This window comes from Scardinius erythrophthalmus (assembly GCF_964197995.2).
Source record: "Scardinius erythrophthalmus genome assembly, chromosome: 19".
Lineage (NCBI taxonomy): Eukaryota > Metazoa > Chordata > Actinopteri > Cypriniformes > Leuciscidae > Scardinius > Scardinius erythrophthalmus.
The window spans coordinates 723,958-741,366 of NC_138239.1; the positions used below are offsets into that span (position 1 = coordinate 723,958).

General features: G+C 44.0%; 1 protein-coding gene across 2 annotated transcripts in view; it reads right to left on the reverse strand.

Annotated features, from left to right (window-relative positions):
- dync1h1 (dynein, cytoplasmic 1, heavy chain 1) overlaps positions 1-17,409 on the reverse strand; it is an 82,741-nt gene that overhangs the window by 22,722 nt on the left and 42,610 nt on the right. The window contains exons 47-59 of one of the 2 annotated variants that reach the window (XM_081347316.1): positions 16,242-16,456; positions 15,899-16,103; positions 15,641-15,814; positions 13,558-13,677; positions 13,353-13,473; positions 12,039-12,234; positions 10,903-11,020; positions 10,618-10,833; positions 10,192-10,404; positions 9,409-9,536; positions 8,636-8,789; positions 582-728; positions 244-394 (exon numbers count right to left, since the gene is read on the reverse strand). In XM_081347316.1, the coding sequence (XP_081203442.1) occupies positions 244-394; positions 582-728; positions 8,636-8,789; positions 9,409-9,536; positions 10,192-10,404; positions 10,618-10,833; positions 10,903-11,020; positions 12,039-12,234; positions 13,353-13,473; positions 13,558-13,677; positions 15,641-15,814; positions 15,899-16,103; positions 16,242-16,456 (2,158 nt within the window). Of the gene's footprint in view, positions 1-243; positions 395-581; positions 729-8,635; positions 8,790-9,408; positions 9,537-10,191; positions 10,405-10,617; positions 10,834-10,902; positions 11,021-12,038; positions 12,235-12,560; positions 12,757-13,352; positions 13,474-13,557; positions 13,678-15,640; positions 15,815-15,898; positions 16,104-16,241; positions 16,457-17,409 lie in introns of both variants that reach the window. The other variant, XM_081347315.1, reaches the window with a different exon arrangement.

The window sequence follows — 17,409 nt, forward strand, 5'->3', positions numbered from 1 at the left end:
GTCTGTTTTTGTTTTGATCTGTGCGATTCTTCACGTTGCCAATTGTCAACTGCGCTCGTTCCTGTTGTGTGTCCTCAAATCGAGTCTGAGGAGGACACCACCATCTCCCAGATTCTACATTTGGACTGCAGTCCCTATTCCCACCACTAGCTGGCACTCTTACAGACTGCACCTTTAACACTTCAGCACGTCCATCACGAGTGGATCTCAGCGTTCTCCCTCATCCTCATCATCCTCACTCACCCTGGAGCTTCAGCAGGTCCGAGCGCTTCTCGTCCACGTCGGGTCGCTCTGCCTTCAGGACCTCGTTCAGGCACTGGCTCTGGAGGCTGCTGCGGGTCACCGTGAAGTTCACAAAGGTCACGCGAGAGCAAAGGTCGGGAGGGAACTCCACCTGCAGAGAGACCACAATTCAAGCGTTGTGTCATGCTGTGCAATTCATCAGAAAAATAACTGTGCCGTGATTAAATTAATGATGAATTTAATGATTAAAAAAAAAATCATAGGCATTAAATGAGTCAGAAGAAACAACAGAAGCGCTGGGAGAAACACGTCATTCATCAACGAGCGATTCTGTTTACCGTTGGGTCTCGTGTGGACAGGAAGATGACGAAGGACGGGGACAGATCGATGTCTTGATCCCCGAGAGTGATGAGAACTCGGCCACCGGTGCGCCGGACCTCTCGGTTCAGCACTGGGTTCAGGATCGGGTCGTAGCTCTCCACGTCCTGACACACACACACACACACACACACGCGAGAGAGAGGACAGATGGGGGTCAGGGTTCCAAAAGAAACTGTAACATGAAGTTCCAGGACTTTCAAGGAATTTAAGCTCTACTTATTTTGGTTTTCAAGGACTACAATCAGAGTTATCACTTATCAAACAAAATCTTTATTATCTTTCAAATTTCAAAAAAGATAAACAGATAAATATAATAAATACTAATAAAACAAAGTCAAGTGAGTGAGTGAGTCAGAAGTGAGTGACTGAGTGAGTGAGTGAGTCAGTGAGTGAGTGAGTAGTGAGTAAGTGAGTGAGTGAGTGAGTGAGTGAGTGAGTGAGTGAGTCAGTGAGTGAGTGAGTGAGTCAGTGAGTGAGTGAGTGAGTGAGTGAGTCAGTGAGTGAGTGAGTGAGTGAGTAAGTGAGTGAGTGAGTGAGTCAGTGAGTGAGTGAGTCAGAAGTGAGTGAGTGAGTGAGTAGTGAGTGAGTGAGAAGTGAGTGAGTGAGTGAGTGAGTCAGTGAGTGAGTCAGTCAGTGAGTGAGTGAGAAGTGAGTGAGTCAGTGAGTGAGTCAGTGAGTGAGTCAGTGAGTGAGTCAGTGAGTGAGTGAGTCAGTGAGTGAGTGAGAAGTGAGTGAGTGAGTCAGTGAGTGAGTGAGTGAGTGAGTGAGTCAGAAGTGAGTGAGTCAGAAGTGAGTGAGTCAGTGAGTGAGTGAGTCAGTGAGTGAGTGAGTGAGAAGTGAGTGAGTGAGAAGTGAGTGAGTGAGTCAGTGAGTGAGTGAGTGAGTGAGTGAGTGAGTGAGTCAGTCAGTGAGTGAGTGAGAAGTGAGTGAGTCAGTGAGTGAGTGAGAAGTGAGTGAGTGAGTGAGTCAGTGAGTGAGTCAGTCAGTGAGTGAGTGAGTGAGAAGTGAGTGAGTCAGTGAGTGAGAAGTGAGTGAGTGAGTCAGTGAGTGAGTCAGAAGTGAGTGAGTCAGTGAGTGAGTGAGAAGTGAGTGAGTGAGTCAGTCAGTGAGTGAGTGAGAAGTGAGTGAGTGAGTCAGTGAGTGAGTCAGTGAGTGAGTGAGTGAGTGAGTGAGTGAGTGAGTGAGTGAGTGAGTGAGTCAGTGAGTCAGTCAGTGAGTGAGTGAGAAGTGAGTGAGTGAGTCAGTGAGTGAGTGAGTGAGTCAGAAGTGAGTGAGTCAGTGAGTGAGTGAGAAGTGAGTGAGTGAGTCAGTCAGTGAGTGAGTGAGAAGTGAGTGAGTGAGTCAGTGAGTGAGTGAGTCAGTGAGTCAGAAGTGAGTGAGTCAGTGAGTCAGTCAGTGAGTGAGAAGTGAGTGAGTCAGTAAGTGAGTCAGTGAGTGAGTGAGAAGTGAGTGAGTGAGTCAGTGAGTGAGTGAGTGAGTCAGAAGTGAGTGAGTCAGTGAGTGAGTGAGTCAGTCAGTGAGTGAGTGAGAAGTGAGTGAGTGAGAAGTGAGTGAGTGAGTCAGTCAGTGAGTGAGTGAGTGAGTGAGTCAGAAGTGAGTGAGTCAGTCAGTGAGTGAGTGAGTCAGTGAGTGAGTGAGAAGTGAGTGAGTGAGTGAGTGAGTCAGTGAGTGAGTCAGTCAGTGAGTGAGTGAGGAGTGAGTCAGTGAGTGAGTCAGTGAGTGAGTGAGAAGTGAGTGAGTGAGTCAGTGAGTGAGTGAGTGAGTGAGTCAGAAGTGAGTGAGTGAGTCAGTGAGTGAGTGAGAAGTGAGTGAGTGAGTCAGTCAGTGAGTGAGTGAGAAGTGAGTGAGTGAGAAGTGAGTGAGTGAGTCAGTGAGTGAGTGAGTGAGTCAGAAGTGAGTGAGTCAGTGAGTCAGTCAGTGAGTGAGTGAGAAGTGAGTGAGTCAGTGAGTGAGTCAGTGAGTCAAGTCAAGTCAACTTTATTTATATAGCGCTTTTCACAATACAGATTGTATCAAAGCAGCTTCACAGTATTAAATAAAATAGTACATCAGTGTTTGTTTCTGGTGTAAAACATCCACGTTTGGTAATGCAGATCAATAGCACTGTTGAATCGATTAATCAAATTAAGTATCCCCAACTGAGCAAGCCAAAGGCAACAGTGGCAAGGAACCGAAAAACTCCATTAGGTGACCTAATAGAGAAAAAAAAACCTTGGGAGAACCCAGGCTCAGTCGGGGGCCAGTTCTCCTCTGGCGTTTATGAAGTAGAGACCGGATTTAACTGTAAGATTAAAATATTATAAGAATGCCTGGCTGAAGAGATGCGTCTTTAATCTAGTTTTAAACTGGGAGAGCGAATCTGAGCAACGAACAGTATCAGGAAGGCTATTCCAGAGTTTTGGTGCTAAATGTGAAAATGCTCTCCCTCCTTTGGTGGATCTGGATATCCTAGGTATGACCAGAAGCCTCGAATTTAGTGATCTTAAAGAGCGCGATGGATTATAGGGCGATAGAAGATCCGTTAAATAAACTGGAGCTAAGCCGTTTAGGGCTTTATAAGTCAGTAGCAATACCTTGTAATTAATACGGAACTTTATAGGTAACCAATGTAGTGATGATAAAATTGGTGTTATATGGTCAAACTTTCTTGATCTAGTAAGAACTCTAGCGGCGGCATTTTGGACTAACTGTAGCTTGTTTATTGAGGATGCAGGACAACCAGCTAATAAAGCATTACAGTAATCTAGTCTCGAGGTCATGAATGCATGAACTAGCTTTTCTGCATCAGAGACAGATAGCATGTTACGTAATTTAGCAATATTTCTAAGGTGAAAAAATGCTGTTTTTGTAACATATGAAATATGATTTTCAAAAGACAAGTTACAATCTAATATAACACCCAGGTCTTTTACTGTAGAGGATAAAGTAACAGGACACCCTACTATGTTAAAGTTGTATTGTGAGAGGTTTTGTGGGCGGTTTTTTGAACCGATAAGTATTACCTCTGTCTTATCTGGATTTAATAAAAGAAAATTGTGCGTCATCCAATCTTTTATATCTTTAACACACTCTGTCAATTTGGATAATTTAGCGTTTTCATCCGGCCGTGATGAAATATATAGTTGAGTGTCATCAGCATAACAATGGAAACTAATTCCATGTTTCCTTATAATATTTCCAAGTGGCAGCATATATATTGAGAATAATAGAGGGCCTAACACAGATCCTTGCGGCACTCCATAGTTTACTGGAGTTATGATCGATTTTTCTCCGTTTAAATAGACAAAATGGTAGCGGTCAGATAGGTATGATCTGAACCAGCTTAATGCTTGTCCTTGAACACCGGTATAGTTTTGTAGCCGATCTAAGAGTATTGTGTGATCTATAGTATCGAACGCAGCACTAAGATCAAGTAAAACTAGTATTGAGATACAGCCTTGGTCAGAAGCTAAGAGTAAATCATTTGTGATTTTAACGAGCGCAGTTTCAGTGCTATGATGCGGCCTGAACCCAGACTGAAACTTTTCATAGGTGTCATTTTCTTGCAAGAAAGAGCCCAGTTGGGCAGACACAACTTTTTCTAATATTTTGGACATAAAAGGAAGATTTGAAATGGGTCTATAATTTGCTAGGTTATTTGGGTCTAATTGTGGTTTCTTAATGAGTGGTTTTATAACTGCCAATTTAAATGTTCTTGGAACATGACCTAAAGATAAAGACGAGTTAATAATATTGAGGAGAGGCTCTTCCACTATAGGTAACACTTCTTTCAATAGTTTAGTTGGTATGGGATCTAATAAACATGTTGTTGTTTTAGAGGAAATGATAAATTTATTTAACTCTTTTTGTTCTATAGTTGTAAAGCACTGTAATTGTTCTTGCGGGGTGATAATCGAGGCTGAATTATAAGGCGCGATTGAAGATTGAACGTTTACAATTGTGGATCTGATGTTTTCTATTTTCTCAGTGAAAAAATTCATGAAATCATTACTACTAAACTGTAACGGAATATTTTGTTCAGGTGACGCTTGTTTATTTGTTAGTCTAGCCACGGTGTTAAATAAGAACCTAGGATTGTTTTGGTTATTTTCTATTAGTTTGCGGAGATGCTCAGCCCTGGCCGCTTTTAGGGCCTTTTTATAGCGTGACGTACTGTCTTTCCAAGCGATTCTAAAAACCTCTAAATTAGTTTGTTTCCATTCACGCTCTAAATTACGGGTTTCTCTCTTTAGAACACGAGTAGTATTGTTGTACCATGGTGCTTTAATTTTCTCTCTGACCTTTTTTAGTCTCATAGGTGCAACAATATCCCATTTTCCAGAGAGAACGGTGCTCATAGTGCTGGTTAGTTCGTCTAGTTCATCTGTTTGTTTAGGTTCAGGCAGCAGCTGAGACAGATCCGATAAGCAATTTGAAAAATTATCTATGGTGGATGGAAGGATTGTTCTGCCTAATCGATAACGCGGCGCAGCATGATATATTACCGGGGTACGTAATATGCAAGTTACCATGTAATGGTCAGTTACATCATCACTTTGCGGAATGATATCTATATCGGTTGGATCGGTTCCATGTGATATAATTAAATCGAGTGTATGATTAAAACGATGAGTTGGTCCGGTAACGTTTTGCTTAACCCCAAAGGAGTTTAATAAGTCTATAAACGCAGCCCCTAACGTATCATTTTGATTATCTACGTGTATGTTAAAATCTCCAACAATTAATATTTTATCGACATTGACCAATAGATCTGAGAGAAAATTTGCAAATTCTTTTAGGAAATCAGCGTAAGGCCCTGGTGGTCTATATACGGTAGCCAAGGCTAAAGATAATAGGGATGTTTTTCTATCATCTAAGAGCGTAACATTTAGTACAAGTACTTCAAATGAAATAAACTTATAACCCGTTTTCTGAGTAACATTGAGAATATCTCTATAGATAGTTGCAATACCGCCGCCACGACCAATCAGACGGGGCTCGTGCTTATAGGAGTATCCTGATGGAGTAGACTCATTTAGACCGAAATAATCATTTGGTTTAAGCCAGGTTTCAGTAAGGCAAAGTACATCTATGCTATTATCTGTGACTATTTCATTTACAATAACTGCCTTAGGTGTGAGTGATCTAATGTTTAAAAGACCTAGCTTTAGAAATTGTTTTTGTTTACTAATAGCAACATTTTCTGTTTTAATAACAATTAGATTTTTCCTAGATCCTGCAGTAGATTAATTATTTGATCGCACTAAACGAGGAATAGACACAGTTTCTATGCAATGTTCTACACTACTATTTATATCAGTTAATTTGGTGCAGCAGAGACTATGATTTGGACTTTTGGTTACTAGTCAAAAGGTATTTAACATTTTGGAGATGTTATCTGACAGAAGATCCGATCCGAATCTGCTTGGGTGTAAGCCATCAGCACGGTATAGCCTAGGACGCTCCCAAAACAGATTCCAATTATTTACAAAGAGCAGTTTCTGCTCATTGCACCATGACGTTAACCATTCATTTAGCGCGAATAATCTACTAAACTTGTCATGTCCTAGACGGTATGTGGGAAGCGGTCCTGACACAATGATCGTTATATCAGGCGATGTGCTGCGTACCGTATCGATCAGATTCCTGAAGTCTTTCTTCAGAACTTCCGTCTGGCGCAGCCTGATGTCGTTCACTCCCGCGTGCAAGACCAAAGTTCCGACGCGCTCGTTATCGTTCAGAATCTCGGGAACGCGAGCAGCGATTTCAGAAACACGAGCACCAGGAAAGCAGTGACTGTGCACCTTATTTTTACCTGATGTAGCATGGACGTGCCGAACAATGGAATCACCGATGATCAAAGCATCGCGTTCTGTTTCGCGAAGAGCGGAGAAGCGGTTTTGTGTGGATAACTCGAAAACCGGGAGGGTCGGAGAGGGTCTTGGTCTAGACCTGACTCGCGTCTTCCGCTGCGGAAATATCCAGGCTTCGTGGTGGCGTGTTGGAGCCGGAGTGAACAAGACCATGGCTGATCGCGACCTTGGCGCTCGGGACCGATGCCGAGTAACGCACGGAGTAGACGAGGTCGGAGTCAGCGGGTTAGTAACATTAATCTCTGATTTGTGAGCATCAGCGCGTGATGTTTCAAGAGCCAAACGCCGGTCTCTCAGCTCGGCCTGTCTCACTAAAAGGTCGTGGATCTGTTTCTCAACAGCTTCCAGCTCAGACTGTACCGCGTGCAGCTCAAATGTGTCCTCACCTGCACCAAAAGGTAGACTACTTGCATCTGATATATTCGCCATTTTAACAGATGGACAGTAAGTTAGCAACGACACTACCAGTGATGCTATCAATTAATACTAATTTCTGACAAGCGTCTTAGATATAATCCGTCTTTTAAGTGGTACGGGTGTAGAGTAGACGCACGATAGGTGAAAAATGTTTGTAAGTGAGTGTTGAGAAGACGCGTTCAGCCGTGATCCCCGGGAGTAACCTATAAGAGTATCCAGCGTAGAATCACTAACAGGCTTGAGACACGTCTGCTCAACAGTCCGCGTTGTAACTATGAGGTTTGAGCAATAGTGCTTCTCAGTGAGGAAAAGTAGAAAATGTTTGTTGTAAGTAAGTTTAAAGAGTAAAATCAAGAATTATAAATCAAATCGATAGAGCTCCAAAGACAACAACGCGTTCAGACGCGACGCATGCGCATTCGACAACAGGAAATAGGTGTAGTGGTGTAGTGGTGTAGTGAGTGAGTGAGAAGTGAGTGAGTGAGTGAGTCAGAAGTGAGTGAGTCAGTGAGTGAGTGAGAAGTGAGTGAGTGAGTCAGTCAGTGAGTGAGTGAGAAGTGAGTGAGTGAGAAGTGAGTGAGTGAGTCAGTGAGTGAGTGAGTGAGTCAGAAGTGAGTGAGTGAGTGAGTGAGTCAGTCAGTGAGTGAGTGAGAAGTGAGTGAGTCAGTGAGTGAGTCAGTGAGTGAGTGAGAAGTGAGTGAGTGAGTCAGTGAGTGAGTGAGTGAGTGAGTGAGTGAGTCAGAAGTGAGTGAGTCAGTGAGTGAGTGAGAAGTGAGTGAGTGAGTCAGTCAGTGAGTGAGTGAGAAGTGAGTGAGTGAGTCAGTGAGTGAGTGAGTGAGTAAGAAGTGAGTGAGTGAGTCAGTGAGTGAGTCAGAAGTGAGTGAGTGAGTGAGTCAGTGAGTGAGTCAGTCAGTGAGTGAGTGAGCGAGCGAGCAGAGTGTGTCAGTCAGTGAGTGAGTGAGTGAGTGAGTGTGTGAGTCAGTCAAGTGAGTCAAGTGAGTGAGTCAGTCAGTTAATGAGTGAGTGAGTGAGTGAGTCAGTCAGTCAGTTAATGAGTGAGTGAGTGAGTGAGTGAGTCAGTTAATGAGTGAGTGAGTCAGTCAGTTAATGAGTGAGTGAGTGAGTGAGTCAGTCAGTCATTTAATGAGTGAGTGAGTGAGTGAGTGAGTCAGTTAATGAGTGAGTGAGTGAGTCAGTCAGTTAATGAGTGAGTGAGTGAGTGAGTGAGTGAGTCAGTCAGTCATTTAATGAGTGAGTGAGTGAGTCAGTCATTTAATGAGTGAGTGAGTGAGTGAGTCAGTCAGTTAATGAGTGAGTGAGTGAGTCACTCAGTGAGTGAGTGAGTGAGTCAGTCAGTGAGTGTGTGTGTGAGTGTGAGTCAGTCAGTCAGTCAGTCAGTCAGTGAGTGAGTGGATCTGTACCTGCACCAGCACAGGGTTGTGTGTGTGTGTGTGTGTGTGTGTGTGTGTGTGTGTGGGGTGTATCTGTACCTGCACCAGCAGAGGGTTGTGTGTGTGTGTGTGTGTGTGGGGTGTATCTGTACCTGCACCAGCAGAGGGTTGTGTGTGTGTGTGTGTGTGGTGTATCTGTACCTGCACCAGCAGAGGGTTGTGTGTGTGTGTGTGTGTGGTGTATCTGTACCTGCACCAGCAGAGGGTTGTGTGTGTGTGTGTGTGTGGTGTATCTGTACCTGCACCAGCAGAGGGTTGTGTGTGTGTGTGTGTGTGTGTGTGTTTCTGTACCTGCACCAGCAGAGGGTTGCCGAAACGCAAAGCGCTCTCCAGATTCTTCCTGAAGGCATCGTCCAGAAAGCTGGTGCGTGTGATCTTCCGGTCCTTATACTCGTTCATGATGAACTCTGTGGCCTGACCCGACGGGTCGATGATCAGCGGATACCTGTGGGATGGGACACGCGTCAGAGTCCGTCAATGAGGTTTTAATGCCATGCCAGCTTTTAATGGCGACACATTTATGATAAACCATATCAGGATTAGGGCTGTCAAATAAAAATCAGAATTTCAAATATTCATCGAATAAAAATAAAATGTTTGGTGTGTCGAGAGGCGCGCGAGACATGATGACGTCACTGACGCGGTGTGTGTGTGTTAGCTTATCCAGTACAGCAGGAGCGGCTGTGTTGCTAATGTGAATAAATTCAATAAAAGATGCGATGCTTGATTTGGTTTATATTTGCTCACTGCGCTCGCCTGCGCCCTCTTGTGGACACAGCAGACTATACAGCACTTTATCCTCTAATATGAAGCATTGCCTTTGTAATTTGAAAATAATTAGAATTTTGCTATTATTTAAGAATCCTTAACCAGGATTTATTTTAATTTCTTGCAAAGTGTAAAAAAGTTTTTTTATGGGAATAAACCCATGTTCAGGGATAAAGGATTTTAACAAAAAAATCCCCTAAACTCTCGTGTGATCCTGGAACAGGTCTAGACCGTCTGGAGCACCTCTGTGAAGTGGTGTGTGTGTGTGTGTGTGTGTCTGAAGTGTTGCTGCTCACCTGTTGAACCTCTTCAGCATGATGGCGTTCTCCGTGCACAGGTCGTCGGCCGGCAGAGAGTTAGCCTGCCAGCGCAGCCTCTCGTCAGCGTTAGACAGATACTCCGTCCTGGCGATGTCTGTGCGGAACTACAGATCAGGAGAAGGTCACAGGTTAGAGAACTACACAGAGATCATCACAGGGTTAAAGAACTACAGCAGTTAAAGGGTTAAAGCAGTAGAGCACAGATTCTCCATCTCCATCTGCTGTTAGTCCTCCTCCTGATAATAATCACAAATAATCACTTTAATACATACTCAATTTTTGTGAATGAATGAGTTTCTCTGACTGATGCTCTAGTCTTCACCACACCGGCTAACAGCAGATGGAGATCATCAATCGGTAATCTACTGCTATTCCTGCAGTTTTTTTTTCCGGGTCTGAAACGTTTAATTTTCTGTAGAATTTGAACCACTGAATTTGTAAAGCGAAATAAAATAGACCGGAATGTGCCTGTCGAATATTATAGGTTGTATTTTTAAACAGAATGAATATTCTGGAAGTGAAATCTGAAAGGTGAATATAGATTATTGAATTTTTAATAATGAAAATTTGAGTGAAATGTTTTGAATTGAAATATTCACAGCCTGAATGTACAACCATGTTGCATTTCAGCCCATTAAAATGCAAGCACTGATAATGCAATGCATATTTTTTTCAATTAGTGCAATTCAACAAGCTTTTTTGTTTCAAAAACATGTGATTATTCTGCTTCCACACGAAAGCGTCTGGTGCCGTCAGTACCTGCACGTTGGCCTGCTGGAGGTGATGGGACCAGGTGGTGAACAGGTTCTGCCTCATCTGCTGGTCGAAGTAGCCGGCGTACGCCACAAACGCAGCGGAGAGCAGGCAGTCGCCCGCGATCGTGGACATCTGGTTCTTAAAGGTCTCGCTGGTCTTTTCCCAGCGCTCCCGCTCGGCGGATAGACTCTTCAGCAGCGCTGTGCTGCGGTTCACCTGTGCACACACACACACACACACGAGATGGAGATCTCATTTTTTTTATCAGTTGTTCTACAATCTTTAAATCTCTTAAAACTTATTTTTTAGGTGTTGCTTTTCTGCGATTATTTTGTTAGTGTCACTCATATGTTCTTCTTAAACTGATTTGATAGCATGTTTTATGTATTCTTATTCTATAGACGCAGTGAAGTGTGTAATCAGTCGCACCTTCGCCTCCACGGCGGCCAGATCGGCTTTGATGGCCTGCGCTTCTGAGATTAGCACGGCGTACTCCTCCTTGTAGCGCGCGATGCTAGCCTCCAGGTCCCGGATCATCTGCTCCACCTCCTCCGCCTTGGTCTTGTTGTCTGTGGCGTCGTCCTCCAGCTTCTGCAGCTCGTTCCTCAGGGGCTCCACACGCTTCAGCATGTCTGCGTAATTCAGCTGAACACAGAGCCAGAGGTCAGGGGTCAGGGGTCAGAGGTCAGGGGAGGTAGGAGGTCAGTGCCGTACCTGAGCGATCGCCCACTTGACCATCGGCCCGCAGGCCAGGGACGCGCGGTTGACCTGCTCGTAGTTGTAGCTGGGGTTGGACATGTAGTTCTTCTTCATCTTCTCCCGGATGGAGTCGCTAGGACACGCAGAGAGTGTGTTAGCACGAGCCGACGGGTGTCACACACACAACAGAACCCCACAGTGTCCGAACCACACGCGTCGCTACCATGCTAATCAGAACTTCTGTCACGCGATACACGACGAGCGACAGACGATTCTGGTTTAGAGACGCTCGTGGTTGTAACAAAGACCATAATCATCTCTAAGTGCTTTATTTAATGTTAAAATAATTGAATGTGGGTTTGAATATCATTTACAGCCGTACTGAAAACAACGACGGATTATTCACCTCAGATCTTGAAAATAAATGAAAGGAAACAAGAACGTTCAAACTGAGCAAACACGCGTGATCGACATGGTTCTGGTTTCAGACACTCAGTGTATGTGTGTATTTCTATTGTCAAATTGGCTTAATATTCATGAATTTGATCATGTGCTCGCAGAGACTCCGCCCACAGGCTCTTCTGATTGGCTGTGGTGTTTGATTGATTGGTCACGTCTGGTTAGGACACTGTAAAGCATCGACACACTCATGCAAATACAATGTTTTTCTTCAAACTGATACAACACACACATTATCACAGTCAAAATATGTTCTTGAAGTTAATATTTCAATCATTCACATGTTAATGGGTCTGATAACTGGTTAATGGCCACATGATGAATCCACACTGAGCTGAACTAACGACTGTCCTCTTCTGTAGTTGAGTCTCGTGTCTGATGGAGTTTCATCACTGATTGGGTTTCTGTGAGTCTGTGCTGTGTGAAGCGCTGTAGAAGTAAAGCTGACTGGACGTACAGCTAAACAATAAAACCTATATTTAGTGTCATTTTGATTCCATTTATTCGGATATTACATGATGCTGATGTTACTGTGACGCACTCGTCTCTGACTGATGACTGAATACTTCCTAGACTGCAACATTTAAGGAAGTAGCTGCACTGAAACAATATATATTGTGAAGAGCTTGAAGTGAGGCGTGAGAGCGCCCGTCTCGCGCTGAGAGGAAGATGTGTGTGAGAGAAGATAATACCTCGTGTCCTCAGAGACAAAGTTGACTATGCTGGAGATGAAATTGTCTCTGATAATAACTTGTCTGATCTTTTTCCAGTCACTAGTTTCCTCGCCGAGCAAGAGGCAGATCGACTCTAGAGCCAGTTTAACGGCCGCCGGGGGGTTAGCCATAGCGCGCACCTCAACAAGGTGCTGCTTCTTAATCGAGCTGACGGCTAGAGAGGGAAGGGAGGGTTTTAGGACCACGAGGACAAACGGTTCATGCGGCGGGAGCGTAGCGGCCGCGGCGTCGGGGAGAGGGACCGAGTCACGTGACCCGCCAGTGTCGGGTCTATGATATCATCAGTAGCTTAGTTTCCATCCACCTACTTTTATGCAAACAAACTACGATGGAAACACGTTTACAGAATAAATCCCTTGATGTGCAATAGAAACTCTCAACCAGTGTTGGGGAAAGGGTTAGTGTGTGTGTGTGTGTGTGAGGACTACGGTTGTCCTCTGTACACGCGGCGGCCACCGCTCCGCACCGGCAGTCAGTCACCTGATCTCATCAGCAGAAAAGTTCACAATAGTGGGGATGAAGTTCTCGCGCATAATGATGGAGCGAATCTGCTTCCAGTCGGTGGTGCTCTCGCCCAGCAGCAGACAGATGGACTCCAGCGCCAGCTTGACTGCCGCCGGCGGGTTGGCCATCGACCGCACCTCCACTAAGTGCTGCTTCTTAATCGACTTAACAGCTAAACGAGCCACGAGCGTGAGAAGAGACAGAGAGAGTGAAGAGAGCAGACACATTAGCGCAGTGAAACGAACGCCCAACACCACTAGCAATCACAAGACAAGAGCCGAAAGCAGAAACACAAGGAAACATCCACTGTCGCCTCTGGCTCGCTTAGCCAGGGTTCATTAAGACACTTAATATTCAGTAATAGTATTGATATGATGCACTGACACTTTCAGATGAGAACAAAACTTGACCTGAAAAATGATCTCTTCAGTCTTCAGTAGAGATGCTTTACAACTGCATCTGAGTCTCATATCTGATGAAGTTTGCTTCATTGATTCTGTTATTTTATTGTTTATTAGCTTTGAAACAATCTGTATTATATAAAGCAAAACTTGACTTGCTATAAAACACCGGCCAAATGTCTCCGAAATATGGAGAGTGAACTGATGTGGTTTGGACTGACAGCAGTGAATATTTCCTCAAGAGTAGATCACAACAAGACAAGAAAAACTATTTCAAACTGTTTTTAACGTGAGCAGATTCTCTGGAGATGTGAAAGCCAAAGCCACAGCGTCAGTGCAAGCGCAGGAGAGCGGAGAGAACTCGTACCGTTCTGAGCCTCGATGACGGCCGGCTCCACCTGGTCCAGGTCCTGCTTCACTCGCAGCTGCTTGTCTTTGATCACTTCCTGCTGCTTGTACACTGCTTCCTGTATCTCCTGACTCATGACCTGTGAAGCAGAGCGAGAGGTCAGGAGAGCACGAGGGGTTTATCCACACGAGAGCCTGTCAGGGATGCTCTGAGCGAGTCTTGCCTTCTTCTTCTCGGCCTCCTGCTGGTCCTTCACCATCTTCTTCAGCTTGTCGTTGGCGGCAGCGTTTTTGACCTCCAGCTCCTGACTCTTGATCCGCAGGTCGCGCCGCAGCTCCTCCACCTGAGACACACGGAGAACACGCTAAATCAGGGTACTAAATGGGGAGTAACGCATTACAAGTAACAAAAAATTAACCATAATGTAGTAAGTAGTGTTGCACGATGTATCGATACTTCAAAAGTATCACGATACTCGGAAATTAAAAACGTCACGATACCTAAATTGATCAGTATCGATACTTAAAAAACAAAACAAAAAAACCCGCCTCCCTATGGACGTCTGTGTTTTTTTCCTGACGCACGCAGCAAAGAACCTGCCGCTGTCAGTGTCATGTGACAAAACACTACAGAGATGGTTGCATGTGCGAGCACAATCGTTTATATACTGTCTATGAGCACAAGTGGTCCACGACTCATAGAAAAAGATGACGCGAGGAGGAGTGACATATGGAAGTAAGTTTCCTACCTTGCTCTGTTGCACGGTGCACCGATACTTCAAAAGAAAACCGGAAATTAAATACGTCACGATTCCTTAATTTATTAGTAGGCTATCGCTTCTAAGAATGACCGCGTTCCAGATTTGTAAAGGCCTGACACACACTGGCTGCGTGTCGTGTCCGTTTTGATTTCGGCTCTCATGATGTTAACTGCCTGCGTGACACACACGCGTCTGGGCGCAGCTCGAGACGCGCGGAAAACGCGTACATGCTAGAAATAGAACCGACGCCTATTTTTCACGCGACACGCACGCGTCTTGGAAGCGTTTCCAGGCAAAATAGAATAGGAAAAGATGTTTTGACACGATTTTGACACGAATACATATTAATCAATGACATTTTGATGTTTAAAAGTTTTGACAATTATACAATATAAAATGTAATTTAAAAAATATGATCGATTTTCAAATATTGCACCTCTCAATACAGAACGAATTATTCTGTAGCCTATTTTGCCGTCAACACTGCCGACGTTGTCTTTATGTTTAACATGAAGTATAGGCCTTCCACAACTCTCTCACCATGTCAAATATATCACCAATAAGGCTTATCATACCAATATTAAACATTGTTTAATATAATTGCTGTTCATATTTTTTATTCAGTTCAGAATCAAGATAAATCTCTTATGTTTCTTATGATAAATGAGATAATGCTGCTAAATTTTATTTATTTTTTACCTTGAATGTCATTGCTCTAATTTATTTTTTATATTTTGATATTTCATATTTTGTTCAAATGTTTAATATATCTGCTGTTCATATGTTCATTTATTAGTGTGTTATATGATTAGAATGTTGTCCAGGTTTTAAAATAAAGCACAGCAATGATATTTGAGAGTGTTTCTCCCTTTTCAGGAAAAGTATCGAAAAAGTATCGAAATCGCAATACTTGACTTGGTATCGGTATCGAAACAATAATTTTGGTATCGTGACAACACTAGTGGTAAGTAAAGTAACACATTACTCTAAAAACGTAACAAATATTAATGTGTACATTTATAAACTACTAAAAAATTGAGGTGTGTGTTACATAGGCTGATGTTGAATGCATTACTAAGTTCATAACTTGTAAAAAATAAAGTGCTCTGTAAAACAACTCCTGCGAGGCCTGAAGAGATCAAGCCTCAGCTGAGAAAAATGCAACATTACTTGACACAAAAAGTAACTAAGCAACGCCAATTAGTTACTTTTTTTAGGGAACAACACATTATTGTAACATTACTTTTAAAAGTAACATTCATAAAAAGTAAGTAATATAATTGGTTACTTTTCAGAGAGTAACAACATTGTAACATTACTTTTAAAGGTAACTTTCATAAAAAGTAACCAAGTAATGTAATTGGTTACTTTAAGGAGTAACAATATTGTAACTTTACTTGGTTACTTCTTTATAGAAGTTATCTTTAAAAAGTAATATAATTTGTTACTTTTTTAGGGAGCAAGGCAATATTGTAATGCAATACTTGTGAAAGTAGCTTCGCCCATCAGTGGTGTTCGCATGCGTGGTGTCGGGGGAAGCACGCACCTGATCCACGGTCTCCTTGATCTTGCGCAGACCCACGTTGAGGTGCATCTGCTGCTCCTCCAGCTCGCTGCGCTTCTCGTTGAACAGGTTGGCGTAGTGGTTGATGAAGTCCAGGTAGTGGCGTGGGGTGATAGCCATCGTGCGGCCGCCGCGCTTAGCCAATCGGTTGTTAGCCTGAGAACACCAGAGTAAGTGTAAAAGTGTGCAGAGGAACAGATGCGAACGTCTTCAGACCTGTGAACACGAGGCGCCGCTGACCTGGTGCAGCGTCTGGTGGACGAACACACAGCCGTTGACGATAGCCTCGCGGTGGGTGGGCGGCTGCGGCAGCTTATCGTACACGATGGGCATGTAGTCGGGCACTTTGTAGTTGGGCTTCTCCAGGTCCATCTTGCTGGTGAACTCTTTACCCACCTGGTAGAGCGCTTCAGTGGACCAATCACCAAACCAGTTGAGCACACACCTGCAGAATTAGAGTTTGATGGAGTTTGCATCATTGGTTCTGTTTATTAAGCTTCTTTGAAACGATCTTTACTGTATAAAGCGCTACAGAAATGAAGCTTCTCCGGTCAGGGAACGGGACACGGCGAGCGACGGGTACCTGTTGAAGAGGGCGGGGGACGTGGCCGCGCGGTCCTTCAGTCCCTCTGACGATGGGTTCATGGTGAACACCACATGCAGGTTCCTGATCACCTGACTCGTGAACCACTTGTAAAGCTCCTCATGGGTGTCCAGCATCAAGCCCTCCTTCTGCGCGCCCTCCTTACACTGCGTCATCAGCGTGGCGTATTCGTCGCCCTCGAACAGGCCGGGCACCTGCAACAGCACAGAGATCAGAACACAGAGAGATCAGAACACAGAGAGATCAGAACACAGAGAGATCAGAACACAGAGAGAGATCTGAACACAGAGAGAGATCAGAACACAGAGAGAACACAGAGAGAGATCAGAACACAGAGAGATCAGAACACAGAGAGAGATCAGAACACAGAGATCAGAACACAGAGAGAGATCAGAACACAGAGAGATCAGAACACAGAGAGAGATCAGAACACAGAGAGAGATCAGAACACAGAGAGAGATCAGAACACAGAGAGAGATCAGAACACAGAGAGAGATCAGAACACAGAGAGAGATCAGAACACAGAGAGAGTTCAGAACACAGAGAGAGATCAGAACACAGAGAGATCAGAACACAGAGAGAGATCAGAACACAGAGAGAGTTCAGAACACAGAGAGAGATCAGAACACAGAGAGAGATCAGAACACAGAGAGATCAGAACACAGAGAGATCAGAACACAGAGAGATCAGAACACAGAGAGATCAGAACACAGAGAGATCAGAACACAGAGAGATCAGAACACAGAGAGAGATCAGAACACAGAGAGAGATCAGAACACAGAGAGAGATCAGAACACAGAGAGATCAGAACACAGAGAGATCAGAACACAGAGAGAGATCAGAACACAGAGAGAGATCAGAACACAGAGAGAGATCAGAACACAGAGAGAGATCAGAACACAGAGAGAGATCAGAACACAGAGAGAGATCAGAACACAGAGAGAGATCAGAACACAGAGAGAGATCAGAACACAGAGAGAGATCAGAACACAGAGAGAGATCAGAACACAGAGAGAGATCAGAACACAGAGAGATCAGAACACAGAGAGAGATCAGAACACAGAGAGAGATCAGAACACAGAGAGATCAGAACACACAGAGAGATCAGAACACACAGAGAGATCAGAACACACAGAGAGATCAGAAC